This window comes from Haliotis cracherodii, unplaced genomic scaffold (genome assembly GCF_022045235.1).
Source record: "Haliotis cracherodii isolate W230 unplaced genomic scaffold, xgHalCrac1.p SCAF_2, whole genome shotgun sequence".
NCBI lineage: Eukaryota > Metazoa > Mollusca > Gastropoda > Lepetellida > Haliotidae > Haliotis > Haliotis cracherodii.
The window spans coordinates 37,300,041-37,318,051 of record NW_027266275.1 but is presented as its reverse complement, the minus strand read 5'-3'; the positions used below and the strand labels follow the sequence as shown (position 1 = coordinate 37,318,051).

General features: G+C 42.4%; 2 protein-coding genes across 2 annotated transcripts; both read left to right on the top strand.

The window, feature by feature from the left end:
- Window positions 1-789: 789 nt before the first annotated feature.
- Window positions 790-12,709, top strand: LOC139467598 (protein mono-ADP-ribosyltransferase PARP12-like). Its single transcript, XM_071249131.1, has 5 exons — window positions 790-822; window positions 10,656-10,813; window positions 11,073-11,290; window positions 11,467-11,673; window positions 12,440-12,709. Exons 2-5 carry the CDS (start codon window positions 10,675-10,677, stop codon window positions 12,707-12,709), a joined length of 834 nt encoding a protein of 277 aa, XP_071105232.1. The 5' UTR covers window positions 790-822; window positions 10,656-10,674.
- LOC139469077 (uncharacterized) lies at window positions 12,577-17,402 on the top strand. Its single transcript, XM_071251204.1, has 2 exons — window positions 12,577-13,089; window positions 13,652-17,402. The coding sequence occupies exons 1-2, from the start codon at window positions 12,878-12,880 to the stop codon at window positions 15,489-15,491; spliced, it is 2,052 nt and encodes a 683-aa protein (XP_071107305.1). The 5' UTR covers window positions 12,577-12,877; the 3' UTR covers window positions 15,492-17,402.
- Window positions 17,403-18,011: the final 609 nt, after the last annotated feature.

The following is an 18,011-nucleotide window of genomic DNA, read 5'->3' as shown; positions in this document are numbered from 1 at the left end:
GCGAACATATCTCGGCGTCGCGTAACTAATATGACACTACTACACTGATGTGTCGTCGCGAAACCCACAGTCTTGGGTTATTTAAATTGTGTTGATCGTTTAAAGAATAACATGAGAGGATTTTATGACGCTTTAGAACTGTTACAACCCACCACGGCTGAAAACACGACTGTGTTGCGCAAACAAAGAGTAAAGGTTGTTTGATGCCACAGTTTGCAATATAAATCAGCGTAATCACTGCCGCCTATAAGCATTCGAATCAGAACCGGACCAACCAGTGTTTTAAAGCAATTGACACCATACGCCCTGTCGTCTTGGAACCGTCTTGCTGTGCAGAGTTGCGTCCCTTAGGCGTACAGAAACCTGTGATCGCGGGTTCCAATATCGGGTGGGTGGGTGCACAATTAAGATCTATTTATTGTCTTTGGTGGTAATTCATACAGAAATAAAGATTTTTTTCGAAATAAAAGGGTGTGTGTGTGTGTGTGTGCGCACCCCCAACCCCCCCCCCCCCCCCCCCCCCCCCACACACACACACACACCCCAGTCCCCCACCCCCACCCCACCCTCTGTATCTGCACATGGATCTTATTCGACAACGTTTAATTATGTGTGCGACATCCACATTCCGTCATTCATAATGCCTTTTCGTGTCTACAACATTTCGAAAACTAACGAATGTGTCAGCTCCGTACGTTTCGGTTTCATTTGTCCAAAGGTTGTGATGAGATACACAGATACATGGTCAAGATAGCAGATCACGTGATGTTCTTTTCGCTGAACCTTCTTTCGTTGCGTAATCAAGGGCGTTTCACGAGAAGGGTAAGTGATTCATGTGAGTCTAAACATTGATACATGGTTTGATACATGGATATTCTCAATTTAATAATTATACATGTTACATGCAACACCTTCTCCATGAAGAACGGTCGCTGGCCTTATTGGAGGATTTTTAGGAGATAAACCTACTGTGTTTTGAAATTTGATGTAGTCCCACTGTAAATACCTCTTACTTTGATTTGGATTCGAGCGCTTTAGCGCGCGGTTTCAAATGTATAAATAAGAGGTATCGTATCGGAAATTATAAGCTCTCGGCTGTCGATCAGACAATATGCTTGACGAATCGTTGGTTGGTTTGTTGTTTAACGCCGCACTCAGCAATATCCCATCTATTTGACGGCGGTCAGTAAATAATCGAGTCTGGACACGACAATCCAGTGATTAATATGAGCTACGATCCACGAAATTGGGATCGATGACATGCATCAACCAAGTCTGCGAGTCTGACCACCCGATCCCGTTAGTCGCCTTTTATGACGAATCGGAAAGTCCGAAGTGATACCGAATCCCCCACGACGATCTGTACGACTTTTAATCAAAGTGATGTTTTGAAAATATATTCTACAATGTCACTCAGAAACATCAGCCTATTCCTGAATGAACCCTATTCCTACATAAAGCCTATTCCTGAATGAAGATTATTTCTGACTGAATCCTGTTCCTGATCACTGAATCCTATTCCCGAATGAAACCTATTCCTGAATGAAGAGGTTTCCTAACTGAAACCTATTCCTGTCTGAATCCTATTCCTGTCTGAATCCTATTCCTGACTGAAGCCTGTTTCTGACTGAAGACTATTCCTGAAAGAATCCTATTCCTGACTGAATCCTATTCCTGACTGAATCCTAGTTCTGACTGAAGCCTATTCCTGACTGAAGCCTATTCCTGAAAGAAGCCTATTCCTGAAAGAAGCCTTTTCCTGACGCCCAGGTGGCTATTTTACGTCTTTATTCTCTTGTCGCGAATAGCCCTTAGTTATGAAGTGGCTCCTGGTATAATTCACATATGAGTGAAGACAGCAGGTCAGTGACCATATCAAGGCGGCCTGTAATTGATATGACGCTACTGCATCGATATGTCATGTCTAGCCGTGTTATTAAAGAGTATTCTTTCATAACGTGGAAGAACCGTGTCCTAAACTGAGGTCCAAAAGAAACGTTACCAACATTAACTGATTTGCCACTTTGAAACAAAGATGCCAACCTGTTCAAAAACAGTAAAGAACACATCTCACGAATACAGCCTTCATGTTCTCTGTCGTTCTTTGCACGTGCTTTGCGGATTTTGGGAGATATTGGTGTTTGTCAGCAATTTTTTAAAACATTCTTTCCAAAAATTATCGCGCAATTTCCGGGTATAAATTACGCACGGATCTGTTCCCCATCATTGGTTGCGATGATTAACACCAACAAACATGCCAAGACTGACCGCTGTCCAGAGGGAGAGAGCCATAGGTATACTGCAGATGGAAGCGACACAGAGAGCGGTTGCCATAAACATGAACTGCTCCAAGATGACCATTACCAGACTGGTCGCACGTCTCCGACAGACTGGCAGAACCGCAGACAGACTACGGAGTGGCAGACCAGGTCACGACCCCGCAGGATGACCGCTTTTTACGGGTACTTCATCTGAGGAACAGATTTCGTACTGTGACGTCATCAGCTGCCAACAGCTTAGGACATCCGGTCAACAGACAAACAGTGACCAGACGACTACGACATTATGGTCTCCGGGCTTATCGCCCTTTCAAGGGCATGACCATGACCCGTCACCATCGACGTGCCAGATTGACGTGGTGCAGGCAAACTCAAGTTTATCGACGACGTGGTGAACGTACGGCTCCTTGTGTCCAGGAAGTGGAACCTTATGGGGGCGGAAATGTGATGGTCTGGGGCGGCATTTGCGGGGACTAGAAGATGGAACTTGTCATCATCGAAGGCAATCTGACAGCACAACGCTACATTGACAATATCTTACGGCCAGTGGTTCTTCCTTTCATCCAGCGTCAACAACGGACGGTGTTCCAACAAGATAACGCCACACCCCAAAAGCCCGTATTACTAGAGACTTCCTCAACGCCAACAACGTGACTGTCCTGTCGTGGCCAGCTCGATCACCATAGAACATATGTCACTATGTCACTAGAGAACATAGAAGATCTCTGGGACCAGCTGGGGCGTCGTCTTCGGAAACGTCAACATCCTCCCTTCACGAGACAAGCGTTGATCGTTGCCCTCCGTAAGGAATGGAATCGAAAACCTGCAGTCGATGTGAGGACGCTTGTCTACTCAGTTCGACGCCGCATTCGAAGATGCATTGCCGCTCATGGAGGTCATATCCCGTATAGAACGGTCTGGGCCGTCGTCACCTTAAAGTTGACCAATGTTGTTTATCGAATACTGGACGAATGACCCCTTGTCAAGAAATGTCCCTGTTGGAGGTCAAGGACTTTGTTGTTGAATTAGTAAATTCGCATTTTACTGTTCTGAATGATGAATTTCTACAATACAATTGTTATTGCTGCTTCAAATTGTGTTAGTAATATTTTATCCTAGAAATATCGTTGGTAACGTTTCTTTTGGCCGTCAGTTTATTTCCCACGTGTACAATGTTAGCGTATGATGCCTCATCATGGTGTCTCAGGTCGTGATAACAGCAGTGTTAATAAAAGCGACAAAACCCTTTCCATATTCAAAAGAAAAAATAAATTATTTCTATATTCGATTTCTACATATAAACTTATCAATTTGAAATATATAGACAGTAATTGTTTATAGAAACATGCATGTTATGAATAATGGATGCACAGTTGAGGAGAAGTCTTACCTTTTAACTTATGTAGCATATTTATCACCTCGTATGTTCAATATAATCCATGTCCGGAACGTCTGAATCCACGAACACATGCATGGTCCTAAACACAATCAATCTCATTAAAATCAAATCTTAGTTCTAGCTTCCGCTGAACAAAGATCTGAGGTGGAAAATTCAAAAAAGGTGTAGTCTACTCTCTCTTGAAACCACAATTTGAATGAGAAAATAATCTGACGACCCTACCCCTAAATAAAGCTATCCCTCTACTTTTATTTCGTACTTTATGCCACCACTTACCAACTGAAAAGGGAAGATGGAATGGAATACCTATTTGTGAAAGAAAATGTAAACTGTGTTTTATTGATGATATTGGAGATGAATTTCACTATATTTTTAAATGACCATAAGAAAGAATTTTGTATATCCCACCTACATATTCTAAAAGACCTAATATGATTAAATTTCAAAGACTTTTCACTTGTAAAGAGATATCTGTAAATATGTAATGCAAATTGTAAAATCTTCCGGCTAACCACATATCCGCTATTATATTTTGCTGTCATTTTGTACCTCATATGCCGAGGATCTCGGCCTGAGCGTAATAAAGTTCTGTTCTGTTCTGAGGACATCCCATTACGGGTCACGTCAGACCGACCTTGCGCGAACTTTGACCGGCCAGTGGATTGACCAATCAGAAGGAAGCTTTCTCGTGATTTACGGCCCTAATTGCAAATTGGCGACTACACTTCGAAACATATTTTGACAAATTCTCGATTACAAATTTGAAACCTGAACAAAAGAACTTTTTGGAATGGCTAATAGATAGTCTAGACTGTATGGATTCTGTCGTTTAACCCGTAACTATCGTTCAGAATACCCTGTGTTAAAGTTTTCGAGGTTGCATGATTAGAAATCACATTCCGACTGTCACTTTCATAATCTGGTAAGCGAATCTCTGATTAGTCGGATGAAAGGTCGTTCTGACCTGACCCCTAATGGGATGTCTTCAGATCTTTGTTTAGCGGTAGCGCGAACTAAGGTCTGATTTTAATGAGATTGAAACACAATCGGACATAATGTCACAGCGCACACAAATAACAGTTTCGTCCAAACAGTCACGAGTCAACAGTCTTGGAAAGATACTTAGAGTATTCTTTAATGCTTTCCTTCTGTCTAACATCGTCCAATAGTTCTTGTGTATGGTTTTGAACTACCACCACCTATGTCCAATATAATCCCGATTAGAAATGTTTGGATATAATCCATGAACGTGGTTCAAAACGCAATCGGGCATAATTTCCTGGTGCACACTAACAACAGTTTCGCCCAAACGGTCTTGTCTTCTTGGAAATATACCTAGGATTCCTCCATGCATTTCGTCTATCCAACATCGACCAATAAGTCTTGTAAATAGTCCTGCGAACCCTACTATTTCTGTTGTGAGGGGCGGAGCGTCGACTAAGCCATCTTTCAGGGAATGTTGTCACACACGGGCGGCAAAAACAAAATGCACATTTCTGAATTTCCTGGAAACGATTTCGACACTGACACTAAAACGTGCACTCCATCCTCAACATCAATAAAATTAGGGTTCCTCTGACGAATTTACTTCACCGGTTAAATCTACACTTGCATCAGACCTGTCAAAATGTACTTGTTTGTGTCAGTGGGGAGCACAATCAGATCAGTTCCCCAGGTGACAGCACCAGATCAGACAACCAGTCAAATTCCTTCAGCAGCCCCAAACTACCGTCTCGCCTTATGCAAACACAAAGGTTGTTGTCAAAACAAGTAAAGGATTGCCCACCAAGGTTGAGGATACTACAGTAGGATCACCTCTCTGAGAAACTATGATTGTTGCCATCCCTGGAAGATTGCCCCAAGAAACTATCCTACTCACCACAGACCCATGTGTGGACTGTCTTCTGATCATCAAAGAGGAGGATCAGATGCAGGTTCCAGCTTCGATGAAGCAATGCTTCGCCCGCAAATGGACATTAGAAGCTTCTGCATGTTCCTCGAACATTCCAAAATCCGTTTCAGGATATCCTTGTTTTTCCAGCGTTTGCCGTCTTTGTCGTCTTTATTGGCTAACCATCCATTGGGGAACAACAGCAAACATAGATGACAGTTCTGCAAACAGCCAAAAAATCCAATAGGCGATTGGATTGCATCAGTAGTTGACAACCGTACATCCGGACAGACGGTTCCACGAACAACCAACGCCATGCGTACCACAGGCACCCACACTCATACAGGGGAGCTAGTTCATTAATGGATGACGAAAGTGATGATGATGAAGCTTGAGAGAGTTTCAGAGGCCGCTCAACAAGTCGACAAAGAGCCCTACCATGGGACTGTCCTGTTGGAAAGAAATATGACTGCATCAGTATGTAATGAACCACAACGTGAGAGCCTCACGCTTTGATATGATTATACGAATCATCTGAAGAGAGAGCCCATTTCTGGTGTCCCCCGCCGTGATATTGCTGGAATATTGCTAAAAGCGGCGTAAATCCATACTCACCCACTCACTGAAGAGAGAAAATAATATTTTTTATGCGGTCTTTCATCTGAGAAAGAATCTACAGGAGGGATTTTTCTTGACATCGATGCCAAGTAGAGATATGTACGTCGATCGTGTTTATATGTGTGAGCAGTATAGAATTATTCTAAAAGGACGTGATCCGGGGTAGAAAAGGTCTTCAGCAACCCATGCTTGCCGTAAAACGTGACTATGCGAATAACGGGATCTGGTGGTCAGGCTCGCTGACTTGGTTGATGCATGTCATCAATCCCAATTGCGTGGATTGATGCTCATGATATTAATCACTGGATTGTCTGGTCCAGACTCGATTATTTACAGACCGCCGTCATGTAGCTGGAATATTGCTGAGTGCGGGGTAAAACAACAAACCAACCAACCAACTAATAAGACGTGAGGGTAAAGACTCGTACTTGCTTACTCTGTATCTGTGGAATAGATTCCTGGCAATGACGTCATCAGCGACGAATACCTTGGAGCATATGGTTAGTCAGTGGCCAGGTGACTATAGTTTGGAAGTTTATTTAAGGTACCGACGTTTACTACAGCATCTGAAAAACTATCGGACCTACTCCAGTCACAGTTGATATGAGATTATTAAACAGTCATACATAACTGGATATTACATTTAAAGACAATCGGTACATGAATAAAAAAATCTGTCTATTTAGCTATCACTATATTTCATCAACAACCAGACCTGTTCGTCACGGGTGGAACGAGCATTCATTGAAACAGCCATCTGCATAATGCTACCTACCCCTGCGTCACAGGGCCATATGACACAGTTGAACCAATCAACCTAACTTGAAAGGGTGCACGGGAATCACGCACGCACGAATACGGTGTTAGCGTTGGGCGAGTGAGTGAGTATGGTTTTACACCGCTCTTTAGCAATATACCAGCAATATCACGGCGGAGCCACCAGAAGTGGGCATCACACATTGTACCTATGTAGCGAATAGACCACTAGGCTACCACACCACCCCCGTATCGAAAAGGAATGTGTCAACGAAACAAAGGCACAATGTTTATGTTAAAATAAGATGACAAATTGAACCGGCACAGAGTCCAAGTTATGCATATTGGTGCCCACGCGACCAAAACATGTCATGCTCATGTTCTACACAGAAGGTTTTGTTTTGTTTAAGTAATTGGACCTCCAAGGACTCCAGTTACAGGTACGTTGCAAGCATCCAGTGCTTATCACATGCAGGGACTAAGATGTGCGCCCTGGCTGAGTATACGTCAATGTACCCGAAATATTGCTCGTGTCATAATCCGCTTGCCTGACTGATCCAGAATAAATTACTTACAGGTCGCCGTGATATAGATGTTATGGTATGGCGTGAAATATCTTTCATACCCCCCCTCCCTTGGAAAATATACCTTGGCCAACAATGTGATATGTTTAATCTCGAAGGTATCTGCGCACGGGAGCAAAGGCCTCGATAAGATACGTCACGCTCATCACCAAGTGAAACTTAAACTGATAGTGTTACTATTTGAGTTTTACTTTCCGAGAACATCAGACGACGGAATTGCTTGTCAACAGTAGGTATCCGGATGCTAAGGGACCGACCATTTCATAATCAATGGGGTTGGGGTCAAATGACCGGTCCCTTGTGCCCTTAAAGTATCGATATAAGCCCAAATATGACAGTACCGTGTTCTCAATCAAATGTGTTTGTGTCTTTTCGTTTGAGGGCCGACCATGTTATGTTCTGTTTATCCGGGAGATTTCACTGATAACTTAACCGTCCGGATTAACAGTGTTTCATAGTATTTCCCTTTAAATTAGATATCACCGATATATAATATACAGTATCGTTTAGATTGTATAGTTCAGCAACATAAATATTTCCGCGACACAGTTTAAACGCCTAGTTGGAGACATGTGTTTATCTAATCAGCAAAGTGATCCAATATATAGACAGATACGTGCAATACGTAACGACTGACTATCGATGACTATCACCACACCAGCAGTCGAAAATAATATATATAGTGAAACCCAGTTAATTAAACTATCCATATTAGCGAATTTCGAATACATAACAAACTCAAGTTAGCTCCATATGGTCCTTTACGATAATACTTGCCCGGAAAACTATTGTTATAATTCATTATCACTAGCTATGACGTCATATGCTTTATGACGTCAAAAGCATAACGTTGGGTGTCGCCTTGGACTACGTTTTACTTCTCCCTCTATTGTCACTGTTACATCATAGGCATTATGACGGACCCGTGAAGATTCCGGGGTAGAATAGGTCTTCAGCAACCCATGCTTGTCGTAAAAGGCGACCAACGGGATCGGGTGGTCACGCTCGCTGACTTTGTTGATACATGTCATCGATCCCAATTGCGTGAATCGATGCTCATGATATTAATCACTGGATTGTCTGGCCCAGACTCGATTATTTACAGACCGAGGTCATATAGCTGGAATATTGCTGAGTGCGGCGTTAAACAAGAAACCAACCAACCAACCAAGCATTATGACGCCACAAATACTACTGTTGTGCGTCGCCTAGGACTACAATGTAAGTTAAAGTTTTCATAACACCTGAAGAGCCGTTGAACGGCGACAGATCTTGTGTGGATAAAGGAGTTTTGACAAGCACGAATATCTGGACTCAATATATATATATATATTCAATACTTATACACCTGATGAAATCACTTGTTTGTATATCTTTTAGCAAAGTGTGCGTGTGTGACTGGATCGAAAGTCACACAACAACACCGATACACGTTTTCTTGGAAGCTTTGCGTGAATCTGGGGCATACGAATCCCTTGTGTTCCATGATTGATATTACAACCGTTAAATGCTCATGGTGTGCTTACAATGTGTGACCTGGCTAGTTTGATGTGTGGTCGTACCCCGACAGCGTAGATTGATGCTCATCCTATCGATGACTAGTTTGTTATAGGCCGCCGTGATACGACTAATCGCATAAACATTGTTCACTTCTACCGAGAGTTTAGAAACCACGACGCTGATTTACTGATTAGAAAGTTCAGTTGACCTACCTCCTAGGCCTAAGAGATTGTTATATAGCTGGATTATTGCTAACTGTCGCATAACATAAACTTCGCTCCATATAAAATCTTAATTTACAAAAAAAGGTTGAATTAGGTTCAACTTAATTAAGCCTATTTAGAGTGATATGCGCATAATGAGATCATTGAACAATATAGGTTATGTACTGATTGTCAAAAGCTGGGGAACTTTTGAACACCATTACTGTTAAATAAATATTACAGAGGAATACATGTTTGTCAAAATGTGGCATTATTTCATGAAAAGATAGAATTAGTTCGATATCAATTTGAAACCAGAAAGTTGAACATATTCTGCATCAAAATCATTGTTGTCGTTTTGTCTTCTAAGGTGGCAATGCAAATGTCCAGGTAGTTGGATTGTCACTAGAATGGGTGCTCCGATCTCTGAAGACAGAGTTGACTAATAGATTTTAACTGCTTTATTCTTTCAACGGATGTATCGGCGCAGATGATTGTACCCTTATCAATCCTAACCCAGTCGTCTTAGGCGCCGCGATTTGCTGTGCAGAGTTGCGTCCCTTGGGCACGCCAGAAATCTACTGTATGGTTATGGGTTCGAATCCCGGTTCGCCCCGATTATACATATGTTTCTAGGTTTGTCAGCACCATACCCGTGCTCGTGGGTTTCACCGAAGTGGTAAACGTCTGAGACCTGCATCACTTCGGACTTTCCTCCCACATTAACCGGACACTGTTAAAAGCGGCGTTAAAAACCCAACTCGCTCGCTCGCCTAACCCTGACTCTAACCCTAACCCTAACCCTAACCTAAGGAAGTTGATATCTCGAAATCAACTCTATCTTCATTGATACCACAGCTTCTGAAACGATATTGCCTCGATCTTTGCCCCCAAAAAGCACGTGAGGGACACGATCGGAAGACATCGCCATGGACAGACTCCAGCCACGTTTTATGTATCGGGCCTTTCCATTTGGTGGTTGATCAAGGACATGAGACGTCCAATGAAAAATGCTATATACATGTTCAATCTCTTAAAAAAAACCTGGTGATTTTGTGTTGAAACAGTTTGACTTTATTTTGAAGCAATTGAACTCATGATACATATCATTCATTATCAAAATATCAGTCAAATCTGTCCTCCTGGTTTCTCCTACTAATTGTAATAGTTTTTAATAGGATGAAGATATGACACACTGGGTTATACTGAGTGCGGCACAATACATTCGCTCATTCATTTAACACGTTTGTTGAAACCATATTACGTCTGAGTTGACTATTTTGCGGAGTTCTATCTGAAATAAAGACTTCATCTGAGAAAGTAGTCAGTTGGTTAGATCAACACAGAGAATGAGTGAAAACACTCAAATTGTTTCTGAACCGTCACTACGTATTAAGACTTACGGTTGCATGTTCTGTTAAACAGGGCATGTCAAAGAACTGATATGAGTGGGTTTACAAGCAGTACCCAATTTGGTGGGCGGGGAAGGTGGAGGGGCAGAGGACGAGGCAGGGGGAGGGGCGGAGGTCATGAGTCACCAGAAAGACCCCCGAAAACCAGCGAATGTGCAACAGATAAACCAGGTTAGAATCAATATAATTATTACCCCTGATAGGCACAATATGTTGAGCCTACTTAGGCTTCACTGCAGTGATATGGATGGAATTTGTCTAAAACATACTCACTCACTCAATAATTTGCAAATTTACCATCGACTCTAAGTCGAGTTATCCGTATTTTGAGACAAGCAGAGCGCCAATGCAAGAAAACAGTAGACATGATGTTACATCACAATATATCAACATTCTGGTGTTTGAGTGAAATAGGTTTATTGTCTTGTAGCGAAGACATTAAGACACAGTCTGACCCATGGGTCCAGCGAGCTGTGTGAGCTCTATTTCGGAGGACCATGTTACTGCTCTCGTTTACACCACCAGAAAAGGGCACCGTATGTGTGGCAATATGAGTCTTTGCCTGACAGATGGAGCTTTCTGTCCAATGAACAAACGGAACTGGTGGAGCAAGCATTCTGCAATAACGAGGACGAAACGCTGGTGGAGGTGAGAATAATTTTCTGTTGTGTTAGGAGGTGTCGGGTGTCTTAGGTTTGGGGAGGGGAGAAGCTTTGTAAACCCTGGAACAAAGTCTTTTTTAAGTAAGATAACAGATGCTGCCAAGACTTCTACCATTACAAACACTTTTCTCACATCCTCATCCTTTGGTTCCTTTCTTCCAGATCAAGAGATTTGGATGTATCAAAGAAACAACTGTCACCTTTGACGAAATTCTTGACCCACCTACGAGAAATTCAGTTAATAAGTTCAGTTTCCAAAGATTGTCAACTCGGTCTTACGCGGAGGCCGGAAGTGACTCCATCTCTCTCTACACACAGTGGGTGTGGTACTGGAAGGACAATGATGCAAAGTGGCATCCCTTTCTTCCGGTAACCCAGCCTTGCTGTTATTGACCCTTCACCTTCACCCTTTTTATCCTTTTATATATCATATACATTCTTGTACATAAATAGACAGATAACTGTTCCTTGATATATTGGACCGCCTCCGTGGTCTAGTGGTAGAGCGTCCGCCTGGAGAGCCGAAGGTCCGGGGTTCGATTCCCGGCCGCGTCTTACCGAAAGATGTTAAAAGATGGTACTTGTTGTTACCCTGTCTGACGCTCGGTGAAGGGGCTAAAACAAGGACTGGTCGGCTCGGGGTCAGTAGACTGTGTCTGAGTGGGGTATTCATTTTAAACTGCGGCATGGTATATCAGTGAGCTAGCACTATAAATCGGCATCGGTCCGGACTAGTACAAGCAGCCACACAAACACACACACGTACATGCACGTCGCTATATAAGTGCAATAATCTTGGACGCGACGTTAAACCCCATTTCACCTCAACTTGTACTGCATACATCACAGGCTGTAAGTACTGCATGTGGGGTCTTGTTTTGCTTTTCCATGAGTGCATGTAATTATTGGAAAAGGGTTTAGACATTTAAATAATGAATCGGCATCAGTACAAGTGCAATAATCTTGGACGCGACGTTAAACCCCATTTCACCTTCACCTCCTTGATATATGGCGTACAATGGAGGTATGTCACCCACTATGTAATTTATGCCATTCAGTGACACCCTTACATTGACTGTTTAATTTATCAACATTATTTGTTTTCACATGGTAATGCTGCTGACCCTTTCTTCAGCCGGAGCTTCAGCTGACCCTGGAGACCAAGTACCTGGCAGGACAGGACACCTACCTCTACACTATTGGAGATCAGGAATACCGCCTGGACTTGACTCAAACTCGGAGGCTAGTCAACCGGAGACCGGTGTTTGTATCAATTGATGACGCCCGGGACCACCTTAATACATGGCAAGATTTAGTAATGTTATTGAAGTTCAGTAATTTTGTGAGGTGTACACAGGAATCCACAACAGACCTCTTTATCGTTAAAATATCATGGTTGTTATAGGCTAAAACCCAAGCCAAATGGCGTCATATTCATGAATGATGTCCCTTAAATATTTCATTCATGTTAAAATACCATACAGTTCCGTACACATGAGCACCTCACGACCATGCACGAGCATATACAAGAACGTTGTACTTTACAGTACAGTTATTTAGTTCCAGTTTATTGATGTCCCCGGCGACAGTAACACAAACTGACGTCCCTCCGACCTGGACTCCTCTTGACCGTTACCAGAACTGTGAAAAGGTGGAACTCGAAACCAGCACCGATGAATTTACTACAGTGATGTCATCAATCTACAAAACTCTGTCAGCGAACAGGTGCATAGTAAAGCATGTATGCAGACTTCAGAATGCTTTACTGTGGCACAACTACCAAAGGTAAACTATATAGACCTCTCAGACACCAGAATAGGCAATATATACTAGTAATCATGTGGATATGTTTCGTGAGCGAAACGAGGGCAATGCGAGGCCTTCCATGACCTGACTTGTGACTTGACTAATGTCCCTGCGCGAACAGGATACCTACATGGAAACTATACCAGCCACCAACAGTTTTCGGATTAAATAACAAAGCACTTGCCTCTCTTAAGGCAATAGACAGTGACGTGTTTTAAGACATCTGTGAGTGCACTGACATTTTATGGGGCAACTTATTTATTGCTGCTGACATATTAGATACATTGTAGGCCTCTTGTAATCCCGTGCGTGTCAGTATAATTTAATAAGTATTCATCTCCTATCATTATTTACTGATATCACATTTACATGTAGTTCTGTACAAACCAATTTCTGGGTTAATCTTCAGACAACATTCTGTTTGAATTGATATATGTTTGGTAATGTAAAAATGTACAAAAACAGTATTTCTTTGGTGTAACAAGAACGTCTAACAAACAACATATTTAATTAAGGATATATGATAACTATGACGTTTCAGTATGAAGAAGACTCTTCAGATGGCTCATGGCACGGAAATCATTGATCAGCGACAACTCTTCCACGGCACAGACACTCTAGATGTGGTCAACAACATCTGCATCAACAACTTCGACTTTCGAGTCAGTGGCAAGAACGCCACGATGTACGGCAAGGGCGCGTATTTCGCCCGTGATGCAAAGTATAGTCACAGCTACACCAAAGGCAGAAGTCGGTACATGTTCCTGGCCAGTGTGCTTGCGGGGAAATACACACTGGGAGACAGCAGCTACACGAGGCCGCCTCCAAGGAAGGGCCACGTCCTGTATGATTCATGTGTAAACGACGAGAAGAATCCTTCAATATTTGTTATATTTGAGAGAAATCAGTGCTACCCCGAGTACCTTGTGGAGTACAGGGATGGGGCTGTTGATGAGCCAAGATCTGTAAAAATACAACCTGTGAGAGCACGAGCACCCCCTGTTGCCAGTTCAAAGGTTCAGATCATCAATCAGACTACTTCTGTGCAGCCTATACAAGCTGCACCATCCCCTACAAAAACACTTGCTGCTGCATCTCGTGGAAACGTATTTCTAAACCAGAACCAAACAACAGCTACATCAAATACAGTTTCCAGTTCTTCCAGCTCCAACAACCAACGTCAGGTCAACCCTTGGATGGGCTACACAAATGCTTCTTCTGCACACACTCAGTCATCTGTAGAAGACGGAGCTGTTGATGAGCCAAGTTCTGTAAAAATACAACCTGTGAGAGCACGAGCACCCCCTGTTGCCAGTTCAAAGGTTCAGATCATCAATCAGACTTCTTCTGTGCAGCCTATACAAGCTGCACCATCCCCTACAAAAACACTTGCTGCTGCATCTCGTGGAAACGTATTTCTAAACCAGAACCAAACAACAGCTACATCAAATACAGTTTCCAGTTCTTCCAGCTCCAACAACCAACGTCAGGTCAACCCTTGGATGAGCTACACAAATGCTTCTTCTGCACACACTCAGTCATCTGTAGAAGACGGAGCTGTTGATGAGCCAAGTTCTGTAAAAATACAACCTGTGAGAGCACGAGCACCCCCTGTTGCCAGTTCAAAGGTTCAGATCATCAATCAGACTTCTTCTGTGCAGCCTATACAAGCTGCACCATCCCCTACAAAAACACTTGCTGCTGCATCTGTAGGAGGTGGAGCTGTTGACAAGTCAAGGACATCAAGGAGACAAGATTTCTCTAAAGCCGAGCTAGCCTTACTCAAAAAGTCATGTGCTCAATCCCCCTATTCTCCCACAAAGGACACACCCGCACTTGGGCAATCAATCCTTTCTCAGAAAACCTCAACGAATGAAGGTTTAAGCTCGAAGAACGAACACCCTCAAAAGGAGATATCGAGTGATTCTACAATGTACACATCCACATTCAAGCAATCTGCCGCATCTCAGAAGACGTCATCTAATTCAGGGTTGAGTTCCTGGAATAACCAGCATAAAATAGATAGCCCACGTAGTTCTATAAAGGACACGTGTGCATACGGCCAGTCTAATGCAGGGTTGAGTTCCCATCAAATAAACGACTCAGATAGGATGACAAAGGACTTGTCAGCATACGGGCAATCTTCCATTTCTCCGAAAACAAATGCAAGATTGAATTCCCTGAACAATCAAAGTCAGGTCTACTACAAGGTCAGGTCTACAAGAGGTACAGCCACATACGTACGCGCTGGGGCCCTAGTTGATGACGATGACATGACAGCAAATTCAGCGACCTATCGACGATTCCACATTACTCAACAATGCGACATACCTGCACCGCAGAGTTCGCAAATGAAAGGGAAAGAATGTATTATATTGTAAAAAGCAAAAGAACATGTGCTTCCCCATACATCTGAAACACTTTCCTCGGGTCGTATTCTTAAAGACTTTTAATTGAGGTTACTTCCCTTGTCTCTGGACACCAAGACGCATGAATGATGTGCTCCGCTTAAAGTGTCCAAAAACTATTTTTAATGACATATGGAATGTTCTTGCAACCTCTGATTTATGTTTGTTATGATCAGTATTATATGTCTCCATATGGCGGAAGGGGCACGGGTGGCCCAGTCGTCTAAGGCGCCGCGAATCGCTGTGCAGAGTTGCGTCTCTTGGGCGCGCTAGAAACCTATGATTGTGGGTTGGAATCCCGGTTCGCCCCGATTATGTTTCTAGGTTTGTCAGCACCATACCCGTGCTCGTGGGTTTCACCGAAGTGGTAAACGTCTTAGACCTCCATCACATCGGGCTTTCCTCCCACATTAAGCTGACACGCCGTGATATAACTGGAATACTCACTCACTCACTATATGGCTGACTTGAAACGACACTTGTGATTACGAGCTCAGAAGTCTAGCTCGCGTTTCATATGATGCATATGTGTTGAGGTGGGGGTCTCAGGCTGGCAACTGTGTTGACACTTGGTGACACACGAAACCGCAATGCTGAGATTAAATCACATTACGTTCACCATCTCTTTGTTCTTGGTTTATTATTGTACATCCAAAATTCAATCATTAATCTATGTGAACTAGATCTTAATTGTGATAGTGATGTTCTAATCTTTCTCAGGTTTTCATCCACGAAATAGCTGCCAGTAGATGATAATGATTTGTATAGCTTAAGTTAGCAGCATTAATATTTTACTTGATGAATCAACAATAGAGGTCCACTGTTGGGTGTACATATCAACAATAGTTTGATTTAGGGACATCAAAAAATACTTCTTGATTTTTTGGTTCACATCGATTGGTTCATACACTGATGGAGTAAGTTCTTCGCATAATAACATAAGGGTAACGCCGTTATCATTTGCAGAAGCTTGAGGTCTTCCATTATCTGCCCGACGAAGGAGTGCAGTTGAAAAGACCGAGGGCTTCTGCAAATGATAATGCTCTGAAAAATAGCGTTACCGTTATTATAGCTAAAATGGATGGAATGTTTTATCAAATAAAAATAATTAAATTTTCGTTGTGTTCATGGAAATTCCTGCATTCTGATTAGCTGAATTGGTCACGTGTTATTGCATTCATTTCCCAATGAATGTAAAAAATTAAGCCACGCCCACCGCTGCGCACTACTTTTATTACTGCGGAATGTCGGGGAATCCCAATATTACAGTCGAGAGAATTCCCTTTCTGCTCACGTGTATCGTCATGCACAGGACATTTAGCGACTTTCATGCATATTCATTGTCCAAACTACCCTTTGAAACCGAAGGCCGAGAATGAATGAAACAGCAAACGTGCAGGCTCGCTCGCCAGTTTTTTTTCCCGCTCGCCTCGGTTCAACTTTCATGTCTTCGCGTTTCATTTCTAACTAGCATTTCTCCAACTGTTTTACAGTAATCAGAGAAGTAATGTTTGAATCACGCAGTAAATGACCATGTTATTTGAAACAGCCGCCTTCTCTCGGACATATTTCTTCCGGTTCGTTACAGTCTGACTGTTGCAAGTCTTTTCGCCTCTTGCCTTAATTGACAGGTCAAATGAACATTGTTTTAATCCCACTCTCCGTTGATTGGCTACTGACTGTGTAGGCGTGTCAGGTTATGTGCATAAATTAAACGATCACCTGATTCATGTCACGCCACTGTATGTATTCCTACACCTGAAATGTTCATCAATGCCGTCATTTTTGTCTGTTTTGATATATGCAACTGTTTTGGGTTAAACTATTGTAGATAAAACATGTTTTACGTTGTCGAATTTAATTATAAGCATTGACTGTGTATTTTTTTCGGTTCATTGAGGTATGAATCGAAAAACCGATGTGCAAACTTTTGTAAGAATTCTCTACGCGGATTCATACAGTTTGCACATCGGTTTTTCGATTCATACCTCAATGAACCGAAAAAAATACACAGTCAGTCCTTAAAGAAACAACAATATCGGGTTTGAAACATTTACTGCAATCAAAATGAATGTCACTGACCCACTTTTACAAATATGGAAACGTCATAGAACAAACCAGATGACGTCACTATAGAACGTGACGTCACCGATCCTATCCCATGACGTCACCTAACAACGGGCGTGATAATGGCCCGCCATCAAGCAATATGAGGGCATTATCAAGTTACAGTGGCCCGAATGTTTTGTAAGAAAGGTCAGTAACATTTTGTAAATTATGTAACATATCAAACATTACCTTCTTCCCTTGAAGCTCTGCATTATTAGGACGTTGTTTCAACGATAACTGTTTGAAAATGTAACACCCAAATATTTGTAAAAAATAACTGTTTCTAATGTTTTGCCTTTGAAATACCATAGTTCCTTTTTCGCAAGGTTATTACCGTTACCGAACACAATAACCTTAGTCTTATCTACATGAGGAATTCCTGCT

Excerpts from the sequence above, each read along its gene's own strand:
- LOC139467598 (XM_071249131.1), top strand. The coding sequence starts at position 10,675 with ATGAGTGGGTTTACAAGCAGTACCCAATTTGGTGGGCGGGGAAGGTGG. Across the intron at positions 10,814-11,072 it reads ATGTGCAACAGATAAACCAG|CGAAGACATTAAGACACAGT; the intron begins GTTAGAATCAAT and ends ATTGTCTTGTAG. Across the intron at positions 11,674-12,439 it reads AGTGGCATCCCTTTCTTCCG|CCGGAGCTTCAGCTGACCCT; the intron begins GTAACCCAGCCT and ends CCCTTTCTTCAG.
- LOC139469077 (XM_071251204.1), top strand. The coding sequence starts at position 12,878 with ATGTCCCCGGCGACAGTAACACAAACTGACGTCCCTCCGACCTGGACT. Across the intron at positions 13,090-13,651 it reads CTGTGGCACAACTACCAAAG|TATGAAGAAGACTCTTCAGA; the intron begins GTAAACTATATA and ends ATGACGTTTCAG.